At 40.7% G+C, this 15914-nt stretch overlaps 2 protein-coding genes across 6 annotated transcripts; one reads left to right on the top strand and one right to left on the bottom strand.

Moving 5' to 3' along the window:
- Positions 1–734: 734 nt before the first annotated feature.
- Positions 735–9855, top strand: ctso (cathepsin O). 2 transcript variants are annotated; one of them, XM_040119417.1, is made up of 9 exons: positions 736–1158; positions 1264–1352; positions 3596–3701; positions 4034–4158; positions 6246–6413; positions 6788–6909; positions 8180–8343; positions 9438–9530; positions 9653–9855. In XM_040119417.1, the coding sequence occupies exons 1-9, from the start codon at positions 999–1001 to the stop codon at positions 9685–9687; spliced, it is 1062 nt and encodes a 353-aa protein (XP_039975351.1). In that variant the 5' UTR covers positions 736–998; the 3' UTR covers positions 9688–9855. The 2 variants fall into 2 exon arrangements, with proteins under 2 accessions (XP_039975350.1, XP_039975351.1); XM_040119416.1 differs by having other exon boundaries at positions 735–1352.
- tdo2a (tryptophan 2,3-dioxygenase a) lies at positions 9827–15709 on the bottom strand. 4 transcript variants are annotated; one of them, XM_040119411.1, is made up of 13 exons: positions 15621–15709; positions 15211–15445; positions 14928–15033; positions 14704–14794; positions 14184–14254; positions 13513–13640; positions 13212–13398; positions 12930–13037; positions 12688–12799; positions 12421–12478; positions 12090–12169; positions 11633–11723; positions 9827–11297 (listed from the first exon to the last, which is right to left on the bottom strand). In XM_040119411.1, the coding sequence occupies exons 2-13, from the start codon at positions 15243–15245 to the stop codon at positions 11144–11146; spliced, it is 1221 nt and encodes a 406-aa protein (XP_039975345.1). In that variant the 5' UTR covers positions 15246–15445; positions 15621–15709; the 3' UTR covers positions 9827–11143. The 4 variants fall into 4 exon arrangements, with proteins under 4 accessions (XP_039975345.1, XP_039975349.1, XP_039975344.1 ...); XM_040119415.1 differs by having other exon boundaries at positions 15344–15445; XM_040119410.1 differs by lacking the exon at positions 15621–15709 and having other exon boundaries at positions 15211–15609.
- Between the last annotated feature and the right edge of the window lie 205 nt (positions 15710–15914).

Genomic DNA, 15914 nt, shown 5'->3' with positions numbered 1-15914 from the left:
AATTAATCCTTGCATTAATAAACTCATAATAGTATTTAATTGTAGATGGATTTTGAAAATCTAAACCAACAACAACAACAAAAAAAAAAAAACATCATTATTTTGGGTACTAAGGTACAAAAGTCATTATACATGTGAAGCCTACTGTCTACATAGCGTTGTGAGCCAGTATTTAAAATTTTGTATAAATAAGGTACAACAGTCAATTACCCATCCGCCTTCAGATCATAAGTTTTGTTGCCTTTTGAAATAACTTTCAATGTTTGTTTTTGTCTGCCCGTCAGCACCCAGTCCCAGCAAAGCGCTGGCATCCTGCCCACCGTTTAAGCGAACCTGCACACACAAATCGATTTTACAATCCTTCTGTCAATCAATGTATCAATAGCCCGGGTCCTTATGAACAAAATTGGCCATTATGTGACCCCCCCCCCCGCCTTGTGTGTTGTTGTGGCAATCCAGGCAACATGTGAGCATCTAACTTTGGGTCGTGTCTCGCTCTACTTGAAAGGATGAAGAGGCTGTGGGGAGCTCACTGAACAGTCGCCACCGTTGTACATATTGGTTTTGAGGCTTCTGGAACCAATTCCCATTCGAGGGTTGACCATTGACACTTCTGAAGCCCGGAAGGCTGGTGAACATGCTTTGATCTGAGTTAAAACCTCCGGAAAATGTTACTTTGTTTTTACTCGACCAAAAGCTCGCCGATGTGGGGCGTCAGCCATGGGGCTATTCTGAGCCCGCACTTCCGGTCCGTTTGGCCAAGACCCTCGAGGATTTCACCGATTGGTCGCTGTTGTGCGACGGGCTCATACTCGGCAACTTTACGTTTCTAGTAAAATGCGACGTTGTGTGTAACAATTTAACAGTCGCGCCAAACATCCACGTTTAAAGTCAATGTGAAACTTTTAGGGGTCTCTTAAATGCCCTCTTTTGCCGTGAATAGCGCGCAATTTTTTTTACTTTCTGTTTTCGAGGAAGCGCCTCTCTGATCACTGCGCATGTGCCAAACGTCGTCCCGCACTTTTGTTTGTTTGTTAGTTTGTTTATGTTTTTTGTTTAGTTTTTTTTCCTCGAACATCCAAACATTTTCGAAACCTCCCACATTTGAATCTGAAGCCCGCTTCCGACCGGCACTTCGTCGTCGAATGAGGGGCCGCCCGGTGCTCGCCGCCGCCGTCGCCGCCCTCGGCGCACTCGCCTCGGCCCTGCGTTGCCGGAGCGTCGGCCCGGACGAGGCTCGGAACGAGTTGAGCGGCCCGGCGGCGGCGGGTTTCCACTCGTTCAGGGAGCGGTTTCGGCGCGAGCACGAGGTCAGCAGCGGGGAACTTGAGCGTCGTCATCTCTATTTTCAGGTGAGGGAGACAGAGAGACGTGTAAGGAAACAAACAAAAAAAACAAAACTCTGTCGACGCTCCTCAACGCGCCCTGAAAACGAACGTCCCGGCGGACCACGCCCACCCATGCGGATGAAGGACATGTGTCATGTTTGGTAGAAAACGCGAAATGTTTACGAACCCTGTATTAATTATATACGGAATTCGTATTAGTAGATGACGGTGGAAAACGTACTGAGACTGAGTAAGAAATAGTAATACCACAATGTAACAATGGTCCATTACAAGCAAGAGTCCTCAGTGGTGGAAAAATAACTAAGTACAGTTACCCAAGTAGGGGTACTTGTACTTTAAATGAGTGTTTCCACTTTATGCGGCTTTATACTTATTCTCCGCTACATATCAGATGGAAGTATTGTACTTTATATTGCACTACATTAATCTGACAGTTTCAGTTACTAGTTACTTTCCAGATTAAGACTAAAAAAACAATAAAAAAAATAAATAAAAAAAGTGATAAACTACAAGGCTTTTTCTAATATTTAACCAGAGGTGACCAAACGTTTTGTTTTGTGACCATGAGTCGTTAGCAGCTCCACTGAAGAGACACTTCCCCTAAACTCCAAAGGCTTCCTTAAAATGTTTCATTTCAAAAAGCGTTGGAAGCTCGAAAAGGGTCAAACTCTCAAATATTTCACAAAAGAGGCAGAGAATGGAGAGAGGTCTAAAAAGACGACTACACGCGTGTGCATCTTCGTTTCGTTCTCCGTTTCTGCCCCATAAACAATCTTAAGAGCCCCCAGATTTATCTCGTGGCTCTTCGGAGGGGCCTGACCACTAGGTTAGGAACCACTGGGTGAAACAACCTAACTGTATGTCAAGTATTTAAAGATATCTCCACCTCAAGCAGCTATAACACTAAAAAGCTGTTTAAACATTAATGTACTGCTATTATCACTCTAGCGATAAAATATATAATAATATATAAGTCACACGGGACATTCTTCTCAGAACGAGTGCTGTCACTGTTACATAATATATATGATATCTCTGAGTATATTTTGCTGATATTACTAATGTACTTGAGCAGGATTTTGAATGCAGGACTTTCACCTGTAGTTGAGTGTTTTTACATTGCCGTATTGGTATTTTTAGTTAAGTTAATAGATCTGAATACTTCTTGAACCACATTAACCCCCTAATTGTCACTTGTGGCCACTGCTCAGAAAGTTACCCCTTTCGGAGTGCTTTATTAGTATACACTCAGTTACCAATTTATCAGGCACAGCCTGGTAAATTTAGAGCAATCTAATGCAAAAGTAATGAAACAAAAATTACGGTCCTGAAACCTTCTTAATAATCACTTTTTGTGAATGTTTTATACAGATGTTGATTCAACTTCATGGTCATTTTAGTGGCTGCTAGTCTGTGGTGCTGTTGAATTGTATTGTGTTAGGTTGAGAGGTGTTTCCATTATGTTCTTTACCCTCACGGACATAAATGGTTTGGATATAATAGGTCCAGACAAACACTAAACGTTAAATGTTCCAAACTTCATGAAGATTTATCTCAGGGTTGCTGTATTAGACTGCAATAGTTTTAGCTAGAAGTACCTAATAAACTGGCAACTGAGTGTATATATTTTATTACTATGTTATTATCATTTGAGTATCAATATATAAACAGGACGTTAATGTTGTAGCCTGTTGAGGGGGAGCTAATTTTAAGTGGATTACACTACTGTTTGGGAGTTTAATCTTAAAATCTGATCATATTCCTTGTTTGTGAAATTTGAATCTGCAAAGTTACAGTAACTCTAGATGTGCTGCTGCTGCTGCTGCTGCTGCTGATGATGATTAAAGTGGTGGAGTGAAATGTACAATATTTCTCCCTGAAATGTGGCTGAGTGGAAGTGTAAATTAGCATAAAATTGAAATACTCAGCTACCCAATGCAGTACTGGAGCAAACATACTCTTTCCTCCACAGGTTAGCGATCAAATACTACAATGCAGATAACTCATGGGTTGTGAATGAGACTCACACATGTTGTGTTATGTAAAAAAAAAAAAAGTAAAGTAAATCAGCTTTAGACTTCTGCTTTTTTCCCCTGGTTTTTGTTCTTTACTGTCTCCTTCTCATTATAATTATGTTGTTATTTTTTGTAAGACTTTTTACAGGAACCCATTTTGATGACCAGAGTTGCCCACATTTTGCCGCCTCTCCTCTTAACTTGACCACGGCTAATGTGTGTTGTTGACAGGATGCTGCGAAGCGACACGCGCTCCTGAACTCGTTTTCCGCAGCACCAGAGTCGGCCAAGTATGGCATCAACCAGTTCTCAGACCTTTCACAGGAGGAATTCAGAGGTAGACTGGAGTTTTGTCACGTATTTTAAGTATGCAGGATTGGATTAGGTGAATGCACTGTATCTTTGTTTGTTGAATTTACTGGACACTTATAACACAGCTGAAAATGCTTCACCGTGTGTTCAAATAACTTCTCGACAACCGAAGGTACCTCATCAGGTGGAATAGATTCACTCGCTCATATCTGTCCAGTGGATTGTTTTAAACGTAATTGAGCACCCTGCCTCCTGGATGACTGTGCAGATTCAGCACAGCCATCCAGGAGGCAGGGCGCTTGTTCACATGCCTCTCTGTGTCCAGGAATGACTTTGAAGTGCATCTGTTGTCCACAGATCTCTACCTGCGAGCGAGCAGTGACAGAGCTGCACCCTTCACTGGGCTGAAGACAGAGGGGCTCCCAGCCAAATTTGACTGGAGGGACAAAGCGGTGGTGGCACCGGTCCAGAACCAACAAGCGGTGAGGTTTACACAGAGGGATGATAGATACACTGTATAGGTAGGAATGTACTGTAGGTACAGAGACACAGTTGGGTTACGGTCAAACAAATTAATGTCTCTTCTTTTTCTTTTTGCATCAAAACATTTCATCATAAAGGAAAAAGAAAAAAGCAATCGGATGATGTCATGACAAACACAGGTGGGCAGTAGACAACCCAAATATGTATGAGGGTGCCCATAATAGCCACGAGTCCTCAGAAATTACACTATCAAAATGGTGATGTTCTTTCCAGGAGTATTCCTTGCCTTTCAGTTAATACTAGGTATGAAGTTTATGCTGTCCCTGATATGGTTTTCCCACAAAAACAGTTTGATTACCTAGTTAAAAAACTGACTAAAATCACATCTATCCCTTCTCCCTCTTTGAATTGTTCATTTCAAAAGTTCCACAAGTGGACATGTGGTGTGTCTCCTACTTCACTGAAAAGTCCAGGTGCATTGGAGGCTTCAGGTTTCCCCATCACACAAGCACGATTGGCTTCCAAACCTGCCGTGGAATCGTACAATCATGATCGGAGGTGCACGTCTCAAACGGATTTAAAGTTAGCACAGGGAACAACCCCCCCCCCACATCAGAAGACGAAGGTCAAGCATGAAGTAGCAGAAAGCAAATGGCATTTTTTAATGGAGGGGGGGGCTTCAGTAACAGTCACGGAAATGCAGGTTACAGTGACAAACTTGAGTCATTAAGTGAATTTTGCTCGGGGAGCAGAGTGTCCTCACAGGTTCACTCTGTGCTCTTTTTGTCCTTTTATCTCTGTAGCCAAGTAATTTGCCGTCAGGGATGATATTTTCACTGTAAAACTGTTGTCCTAAGGGAGAGACATGGCCCATAAAGGAAAAAGCCAAGGCGATAACATATATTTTACTCTCTCGACTTCAGGTAGGGCTAACCACTCCAGGGAGTTGTGTCTGTACATGACCAAGCTCACGTACCCCTTTGCTCTGCTGCAGTTTTCCTTCCCAGGTTTGCCCTTTTTTCTCTGGCCCAGCCTGCGAAACCTGCCCGAGCTAAGTTTTCACAACAGACAGAGATATGGACGGACAGAGAATGACATCCGGTACCTTGCACAAAGACACAAGACATCAAGCCTCTCGTATCTCATAAATTCGTCTCGATCCGGTTTTTCCTTCTCTTGATTCCACTTTTATGACTCGAGGAGAGAGCGTATGGTCCTAATATTTTGTATACTAAGCACGTACTTATCTCCAGTCCAAGCAATAATGACTGATTTCGGTTTCAGTATTGATTTTAACCCATGGAACCATATTGAGAAATAAAATATTGGATTTTTACGTGGAGGGCTCAGGTTTTCATCACATTGCTGGGAATTTACACTGAGCGAGTGAACTGAGCATAGTCTAATGTTGTTTTGACAGTGCCTGTGTAGATGTTACGCAGGAAAAAAATGCACTGTGTTTTCTCTCTCTCTCAAAAAAAAAGACTGTTTCAGAAAAGTAATATAATCTATATTGGATATGAAGCATAAAATATCTCAAATGATCTTCAGCCTTAAAGCTGAAGTACATTAACCGAAGCAGAAATTAAGACGTGTTTCTGTCAGTAGATGGCAGCAGAAAACAGTTAGTCACAGTCCACTCACAGTGGCCAGATCATCTCACCTCATCATACTTATGCACAACATCCACACTCACTGTAGACCCCGGATCAAAATGCCATCGCACCCAAACCTATTGTGATTTGGAACCAGTCCCCCAAGTTTAGTTGGTACTGTACCCACTATCCAGACCCCATTTGAAATCGTATCTAAATTTTGTGTCGTTCTAGGAAAACTGGGAGAGACATTTTTAAATATGAATTCCATGGCTGGCAATGATATGGATAGCAGGCTCACAGGGGAACAGGGACCAGTATTCAATGGAAAATAAGTATTTACCTTGCTGACGTTTGATGCACTTGTAGATGAAGTAGATGTGGATAAGCAAAACAATGACTCTCCAGACCTAAATAATTTTTCAGTTTTTGTTGTTAGTTTTTTTTTTGTTGTTGTTGTTGTTGTTGGTTCTATCATTTTACCTTTGCAGTGTGGGAGTTGTTGGGCGTTTAGTGTGGTTGGTGCCATGCAGTCCGTCCACGCTATAGGAGGCTCGCGGCTGGAGCAGCTCAGCGTGCAGCAGATTCTGGACTGCTCCTTTGAAAATCAAGGCTGCAATGGGGGCTCCCCGTTCCGGGCTCTGAATTGGTTAAAACAGGTATGGTGATATTTTTACATAAAATAAGGCCTTTAACATATATTTTTTTAATTTGAACAGATGCAGTACAAAGGTACAATAAACCTTAACTTCCAGTACTTCTCATGCACAACAGATGCACTGAGTATTTCTGTCCTTTTAAGTGACTGTTTATGGAAGAGGAGACCTGTGTTGAAGATACGCTGATGTTTTAAATTTTCTATTTTTAAAAATAAGGTAATATCATCATGTGTTTTAATGAGAGAGATCAGCAGGCAAAATAAGATTGGTGTTCTTAAGAGTCAAACATAAATTAGGAAACTGCTGTAAAAAAGATGGCTGGATGTTTTGTATTCAGATAACACACTCACTGAGATGAACTACTTTCTTTTTATACCAGAGTGAAATTAGTGCCTCAGTCAGAGTATCCCTACAAGGCCAGGACAGGAATCTGCCATTTTTTCTCCCAGTCGCACGATGGTGTTGCTGTGAAGAACTTTACTGCGCATGACTTCGGGTAAAAGACACATCTTTGCAAGCTATCCATAAGCAATAAAGGCTAAAAATTAACAGTGCTATATTTGGGTAAAACCACACGGAATTTTAATGTGGTTTTCATAAAGTACCGAGGACAGGGGAGAGGGGAAGGGGATCGGTCCTGTGCAATGATAGACTACAGTATTTACTGTGTCAACACAGACATGGGTTGCTCAGTAGCACAGAGGTTCTTGACTCTAATATTGAACAGGATTGTGCCTCAGTTTTAAGCACATGTAGTGCCTAATATTATTATTATTATTATTTTTTTATTAGCACTGTATTGTTTTATTGCTATCATAGCTCACATCAGGGTCCTCTGTTAGAGTTGATGGAGTTTTGATTTGATAGAGTTTACGAGTTAAGTTTGTTATATTTGTCAATCTAATATAAAATTTTGTTGTTTTTTTTGTGTAGATTTTTTCCTTACGTACAACTTGTGGCAGATGTAGCTTTTAATGCATACAATTTGTTAATATAATCATGTTTTTAAAGGATTTTTAAACAGGAATTAATAGTAAAGCAAAGTAGAGATGCAACAACGATCAAACTTAGTAAATGTCAGTGTCGTGCTGCTACTAAAAGACCTCTTTATCTCAACAATCCACTGGACTGGTATGAAAATTTACCCTTTGACCTGCCCCTGCAGGATGGAGGCTCAGGGGTCACGGTAAAGTCTTGACCTTCTGGTAGAGGGGCTCACAAGCCAGACCTTTACAGCTGCTTAGGAAAAGAATAATGTGATCATAAAGTTTCAATATGACGTGACCCCACCTCAAGATGAATGTGAGGCAAGATTGATTATTCAGTATAGTTTTGGCACCGAGTTAGACTCCAGAACCCCCCCCATCTCCCATATGTCGTGGGACATGAGGGCATCACAGCTCTGCCCAGTGGGAGATGGGATGGCACAGGATGTGCCTGCATATGTGCAACAGAGAGAACGAGGAAAAGGGCAATTTTATGAATGAGAAAATGTGCAATAGTTGTTCAGGAACTGATACGCCGATTGGATGAAGGAGACGAAGAGGAAGGCGGCGAGAGACGGAGAGACGGTAAAATAGCGCAGCCCTGTGAAATGTTGACCTTAAGTAATAACCTCGATATCTTGCTTAAAGAGTGTAGCCTAATACATTCTCCAGTCCCCTTACTTTACAGTATAGTTTACACGATGATGTGTCAAAAAGCTGTGTAATCACCAGGCCAAACACGCTACCCCGAGAGCACAGTTTTGTTATTCTGTTATTCAGTGGACAAGAAGAAGCAATGATGGGTCAGCTGGTGGAGCGTGGCCCTCTGGCTGCTGTCGTGGACGCTGTCAGCTGGCAGGATTACATGGGAGGGATCATCCAGCACCACTGCTCAAGCCAGTGCTCTAACCATGCTGTTCTGGTTATTGGATACGACACTACTGGTACACACTGCCGCCACACTGACATGAGACGGAATCGTAATTCGAGAATAAAAGGGATTTTATGTTTTGCTTGAACTAATACTCACCTTTTTAGGTCAGGAAAGTTTTGCAACCCCTGGGGTCTTTGAAAAGTAATTTAAACGAAATGCAAGATTTTTAGGTAAAAATTATGCCAGTCTTATTCAGCTTTAATCACCAGTTGCCGCCACAGAGCAGAGTGTCTCATCACCCCTAATTAAGTGCTAAAACAAAGGGGGAGAACGAGATATTTTAACAAGCCCTATAGCTAATGTTGCTGAGTCTTAAAGTTCTCATTTTCCTATATCAAATGAAAAGTCTGCTACCGGGGTGTAAGTTAGATTCAGGTTTCCAGTGAAAATTAACGCGTCTTCCTTTGGTTAATTTACTCAATATCGTAGTAATGTTCTTATTCAGTGGTGCCAGAAGATATCAGCCCACATTTCTAGAAAATCGTTGAAAGAGCTAGGAGTTAATATCTCATCCCACTGGCGAAATACTTCTGCAGTTTTTAATCTGGATTATGATGAAAATGTTGATGTTTTGTCGGATTTAGAGTGTGTAGATTTAACATTTATTTTCTTTGTCCTGTTGATCCTCTTTGGTGCAGAGTGATTGGAAAGTGGCTGGGTTGGTAAACACGGGACTTATGTATGCACTAGTCGATGTGATGTTACAAGATTTCTAAGAATAGCGGTTCTGATTATTTAGACGGTTACCTCTTAAAGCTCAGTGTCCCAGGTTTAACACACAAAATCAGTGTGAAAGGTTGAAAGGTTTGGAAGATAACAGGTTAAACAGTTTTATTATCAGTATGTGTTCTCAGCTGTCTCACTGTTTGTTTCTTGACATAGTTGACACACAGCGGCGTTTTATATTTTTTCATCATTAATTATTTCACACACACTTGTGTTTTGTGGGTATTACACAAGGATTTGAGTGATTATGTAACGGTTTAAAGTGGTTGCAACTGCAGCACACCCACACACACAAAACATACACACACACACACACACACCTAGTGCTCCTTTATCTTGTAAATAATTAAATCTTGAAATGCATGTTGTCTCTCTTAGGGGATATTCCATACTGGATTGTGCAGAACTCGTGGGGAACCACGTGGGGGAATGAGGGCTATGTTTACATAAAAACTGGCGGCAACATTTGTGGTAAGTATGATCTTTGCCTCTTTTTCATTTTCTGTTTATATCTCCTTTTAGTTTGGTGTCTGTGTGACGGTGCCCACTATCCCCTCCAGGCTTGATACATCTCTCTTTTTTTATCTTCCCAGGTATTGCTGATTTTGTGGCAGCAGTTTCTCTTTAACAGCAAGGTGTATATTTTTGTCTATATCATTGTATGTTTTTGTGTGAGCAACTTTGTGTGTGCTCACTGCTGCCAAAATTGAAATCAGTCGCTTTAAATCATGGTTTGTTTTTTTTAGTTTTTTTTTTTTATTGAAATGTCACCATCTTGCATCACCAAAACAAAATAAATCACTTCATATGTTGATAGATGTTGGATCATAACTGAGCGATTAACACACATACACCACTGCATAACTAATAATAAGAATACATGCACTGTACAAAATACGTATCTTATTAAATACATAAGGTAGATACATGTCATGGGTAATATAACTCAAATTTATCTACACAGAGATCACATTAATCACTGCATAAATACATAACAAAATTAATTTAGCAACATACAGAATACTATACAAAACACATCTAAAACAAGTACATTATTCACATTATGTACAACTTTTATGGTTCATATTTTATAGTTTTACATTTGTAGTTGCATTTTATGCAAATTGTTTTATTTTAGATGTTGACATTGATTGTTTATACAGAGGTTTGCACTGAAGCCACGTCTCAGTAGTCTGAAATAGCTCCCTCTCTGACACGTTCCCCATGCTGGCATGAAAGATGATACTTTTGTTAAAAAAAAAAAAACTGTGTAAAAACTCTTCAGCGCCGCCAGTTTGATCACTGCTCTCACCCATCCATTTGCTTTCAGGTCAGTCATGGTGAATTTGCATAATTTAAAACATCTAAAGCAAATCTTATCAAGGAGCCATCTGCTGTACTGCGTGTCCAGTCAGGATTAGAGATTAGAGCAAAACAGTCTAATATCGCCGTTTGATTTATTCAGGGTCAGTTGCTGTGTTGCAAGTTCTGTAGCCTGATGTAACTAATGAACAAGTCATTTGCTGTTCTGTTCTTTTTCCAACATAATTGTAGGATATTTGGTATGCTTTTAGTCTTACAATGGGAAAACAAGGGTTTTTACCTTGCTTGCTAAACATTGAAATGTAAGATTTTTGTAATTTTGAACAACCAGCAGGGGTACAATGTTTCTACCTGATGGATATTTTGGTGGTCGCACTCCAACATCCTTTATCAACTGGAAAAAACGACAAATTAAGATTCAAGGTGCTCAGAAAACACAATGTAAGAGTGTCTTTCATAATCTAATTTAGTTTTAAGGTACTTTGTGCTAAAACGGGATGCATTTAAGGCTGCGCTCTCACAATTCTCAAGAAAAAATATAATTTTTCGATGTATGGGCTTTTTTCGGGTAGACCAACCTGATGCCATGCGTATCTTAGCTCTCTGGACTGAACAAAATGTGTGTTTCTTGGCATGTTTTGATGGCCACCTATTCGCCTACGAACCTGCCACTCAAACTTTTCAGCTGCGCAAACGACCCGCAGTCGCGAGATCTGTTACAGTGAAAGAAAGGAAACCGGGGCAGACGGGCGAGATGCCCCCTAGTCCGAGTCTTCGCTGCTGCAGTAGGAGCTGTCGCAGAACTCGGCCATGTAGAGGAAGGTATGAACATTGGGATTCAGCTTGGGCACCCAGTGGCGAGGCACCAGGAATGTTGCCAGGTTGAACAGATCCACAAACACTTTATAGCGGTCGCTAAAGGGAGAGAAAATCATTCAATCACTACTCACCTCATGTACTCTGTCAGTATAATTGAGCATCTGTAACAAATTGTTACTTTCTGAAGGACAAAAGCTCATGTGAAAAGCTGTTAAACTAATGAATGCTGCATAAATGTGTGTCGTAGCTCCTTCGAAATGAACTTTAAATACTGTGTGTGCAAGTCCGGATGAAGTGACCGTATGACAGGTAATTTAGATAAGCACAGAGTAACAGTAATACTGCCCTTATCTAAATTAACTCTGAAGTGTTTAAGATACTTGGAGTGTAAAGTGTTTAATCGGCAGGTCGAACTTTACAACACGCAATACCTGACTGTAGATCTCAGGTAGTGGTAGCCAGATGATCCCCCTGTGCCGGCTTTGCTGCCAATCATACGATGCACCATGCATACATGATTGTCTAAAACAAAAGACAAAAATATCCATTGTGATCTGAGCGATGCTCTGGCTCTGCATATTTCATTTGAGCTGTGAATTATTTGGCCATCGATGAGACATAAATCCGTTAAAAAAAAAAAAAAAATTCACGGGAATAAGTTTGTTGGATTGATCAGCAGACGTGGAGGAGGTTGTAAGAGTCTTCTGCCTCTGAGGTCGTGACCTAGCCTCAGTTCTGTAAGCTCCCCCCGTTAGTCAACTCTGCCCTTGTGCGAAATATTAAAGCCCTGGTTTCCTGGTAGACGCTCGCTTTTTCGCCGCCGCATTTTTCCCCTCTGGTTCACTGGCTGAGCTTATTGCAGCAGCTGACAGTCGCGGCGGTACTTACATCTCCATTTTGTCATGAGAGTGTCAATATCCATGAGGGATGTGAGCAGCTGGAAAGGAACCTGGAACCTCGGCTCCTCCCTAAAAGGTAAGAGAAGATTTTGGGAACTGAGGATACATTTTACAGATTTTAGTACGCCTGCCTCAAGAGCTGGCACCGAGGTGCTCCTAAGCAAGGTGTTAAAACCCCAACCGACCCAGCGGGGCTGCGGTCAGCAGTAGAAGCTTAAGACCCTATCAGTCTGAAGCAAGCATAACACAGATACACTGTGTCAGCAAAGTGTCACTAGACAATTAGAGGTAAGAAAACAAACCAACAGAAACCCACGTACCTGTAGAAGTAGATCATCAGGGCACCTTGTAGAGCCTTGTAAGAGAGCCGCCTCTCACCTGGTTAGAAACATTGAAAATATATTACATGAGTCACGTAGTTTTGGGAGCTAGAGCCTAAATGTTGAAAGTTCACGTAGTAATACATAGCACAGGAACACTGTTGAGTCAAATCTAGCCCACAAACGCAAATATGTTAACCCCTGACACCAACACGATGACGGCGTTCGATTAATTGGACAGATTTTCAATTTGTAGAGCGCACTCACCTTTGCTGAGGAGATGGTCATGGCGCTTTTCATCAAACAGAGAAGTGAAGAGCTCCTTCTGTTTGACCAGCTCAGCCATCAGTTCCTCCTTCTCCTCGGAATCTGGCATTTTCTTCCAAAACAAACAACAACACATTGATAAAAATGTGTCTCTATGTCAATCATCTGTGCACTCCAGGGAAAGCTAAGTTTTTTTTTAATTTTTTTTTTTCTTTTTTCTGAAAGTCAGAGTAATCTCTTACCTCAAATTTCTCCTTCTCTTGATTCAGCCCATCAAATATATTGATTTCCAGCCTTTCCCAGAAATTGAATCCATCCACCTCCAAGCCAGGGGTTCTCTCCAGCCACTCCTGTGAAAGACCCGACCCAATGTTTTATCACATTTCTACCCTGTTCGGTAGCAGATCAGCTTATCCAGAATGTTGAAAAAACACAAATATATAGTACAATAAAGCGATCCCTACTTTAATGAACTAAATCTGAAAAAAACTGATGACCATAAAGCGGGTGGTCCTAAGACGTACCTCGACTAGCTTTAAGAGCGTGGGCTCCTGTTCAGTGGCGAGCAGCATCTCACTCTCGTGACCCTTGAAATTGTCTCTGTAATGGCGTCTGTTGTAAGGAACCCTCAGGTTGTCTGGGACCCCGATTTTGTTCTCCAGGAGCCGAAACTGAAGGCTTTGGAAGCCTGAGGCCGGAGACAGGTATTCCCTACACGCAAAAACACATAGAAGTGAGCGTCCGTGCGCACAGCACAGACGGAGTGCGTCGCATGAGATTTTTAGAGCTGAAGTGGAGAGGCCCACGAGGGATTTATAAGCTCACCTGAAGTCAAAAAAATCCAAGGCCGTCATTGTTTCTAAAACTGCAAATTGGTCGACCAGCAGTCTGAATATCATTACAATCCTGTGGATGCGAGTGTTGACTTTGAGCATATTGCGTTCGTCTCGGACCTGGGGGAAAAGTAAAATGAGTAAGTTCATATCCCGAAAGGAGGAAAGAAAAAAAAATCTAATTGCTGAAATAATTACAGTTTCTGACTTTTGGCGTTGCTCTAATTTCAATTTAGAACACCAGCCTGGGCGATTCACAAAATTTCTTATTTTTCCCTGACTGAACTCCAAAGCCAGAACGACTGAATAATTCCTACTGAATATAACTTCATCTTCAACAGAGGAACTGAGGGAGCTGACTATCATTGTCTTCTCCTCCTCATCCTCCTCTGATGATGTACTCTTCCATTTATTCAACTTAGTCTCCTTCTTGATTTCAGTGTTCAACGCTGACAGTTCACATCTGAAAGATTTGAATCTAGTGGTAGAAAATGTTTTCTATGGTCCAGAATCATATCTAAGAGAGGGGTGCTTACAAACTAGAAAATATATTTGTCTGTATTTTATACATAGTAATTCAGCCTTTTTGTTTTTTTGTGAATGAGGAAGAAATAAAATCGCATGCACTTTATTAGATTCTTTCGCGTCAGAAATGTGACTTACGTGTCCACTGATGAAGATCTCACGCACTGAATCGAGTTCAAACAGAATCTGTTTGAACCACAGTTCATAGGCTGGAATGAAACACAAAAAACATTGATGCATCATAAACATTTTAGTGTAATATTACAAGATGAACAAGTCAGTGAACAGTCAGGGTTCACAAGAGCCATGTAACACTGAATTGCATTGCAAAAATGACAATTTAAACAAGTGGTTGTCCAGTTCTCAGCTTCTCAGCAAGTGATAAATCTGCTTCTTGGTTGTTATTTCTTTACTGAATTGTTTTTTGTTTTTGTTTTTTTTAAATTCCAGGGGAGCAATTTTTCACTCTTTCAAATGAATTTTCAAAATTTTAAAGATTTAAAGATTTATAAAATGTTGACGCAAGTGAAACTGTGTTGCAAACATGTTGAATTACACTCAACAAAAAATGTAAAGACTAAATACAAGATTAAATAAACAATTTTATTTCTGTGAGACCAGTAGAAGAAAAAAAAAAACTCTGCAAAGCTAGTTTTACCTTGATGGGTGACAATGAAGAGGTGCTCATCATGGATCTTATTACCCTTTAGTTCACTCTGCAACACCTGGGCTGAGACTATTTTGTCGAGCTGAGGGTTGAAGAGAAAGAGACCATTTGACTGAAAAACTTGGATTCAAAAACAAATGCAAATTCCAGCACTTGTCTTTCATTTAGAAAGCCAGGTGCAAAGACTGGTGCGTAGGATGGGTAGTGTTTTCTACCTGCAGGTAGTCTCCATAGATGATTCCTCCTTTGCTGGCCTTGTTAACACCTGCCTGAGAGCCATCCTCATCATCTTCTGTATTTGGAGGCTTGTTTTTGAATAACCTGCAGTGCAAAGAGAGAAGGCCTTTTGTTACTCGGTGTTTTCCCCTGGATTAAAGTAATGAAAGTTGTTAGAGTGTTGCAGCCAATGGAATTAGAAAAGCTGAAATGAACATGGAGAATAAAGCAGCCGAGTTCCTCGAGAGCCCTAGTTTTGGTGCAGTAACAAATTGAACGTACAAATGCCTCTTCTCAAAGTACGGGCATCCACTCATGACTTGTCCAAATCAGTTGCAGTAAAGATGTATTCTTCCTCCTCGACTAATATTTACTAAAAATGTCTACAACGCACTCCAGATTTTAAAAGACTCACTTCATCCAATCGCTCATGAGGATATAGTCACCATCCGGCCCGCCTCTATTTGCCCCACGTTTACCTTGAATCAGGATCACCTTCTGGACTTTGTTTGACCTGCTAAAAGAACAGTCACAGGACCATTTTCAAATAACAAAATGCAAAACAACAAATACCAAAAAGATATTGCTTTTCCTCAAATAATCCAATTAACAGGAAAATCAAATATAATCAGGATAATAATTCCACTGTTGACCTTTTTATACAAAAGGAACAAATAGTGTATTGAGGAAACCTCTCTTTGGATGTTGTTGTCTTTGTCACAGGGTATCCTGAGTTCACAGATTTGATGTCCTGGCTCACAACCTGATACGTATTTTTTTTTTTTTTAATTTATTTTGCTTTGAAAGCTTCTAAACAATAAACTTGATTTTCAGAAGATGAAGAATGATGTGAAAAACCCAATGCCGCTAAGGTTAAAAAAAAAAAACAACTTGTCCTTAACCTCAACCCCTTACCAGAGTAAGAGGTTTGATTTCTGTTAAATTCTAAAAGCAGGCTCAGTAATAATACCATAAAGCGCTCAGAG

This window comes from Xiphias gladius, chromosome 23 (genome assembly GCF_016859285.1).
Source record: "Xiphias gladius isolate SHS-SW01 ecotype Sanya breed wild chromosome 23, ASM1685928v1, whole genome shotgun sequence".
NCBI classification, from domain to species: Eukaryota; Metazoa; Chordata; class Actinopteri; order Istiophoriformes; family Xiphiidae; genus Xiphias; species Xiphias gladius.
The sequence above is the reverse complement of the archived record's forward strand: the minus strand, read 5'-3'. Positions and strand labels throughout refer to the sequence as shown.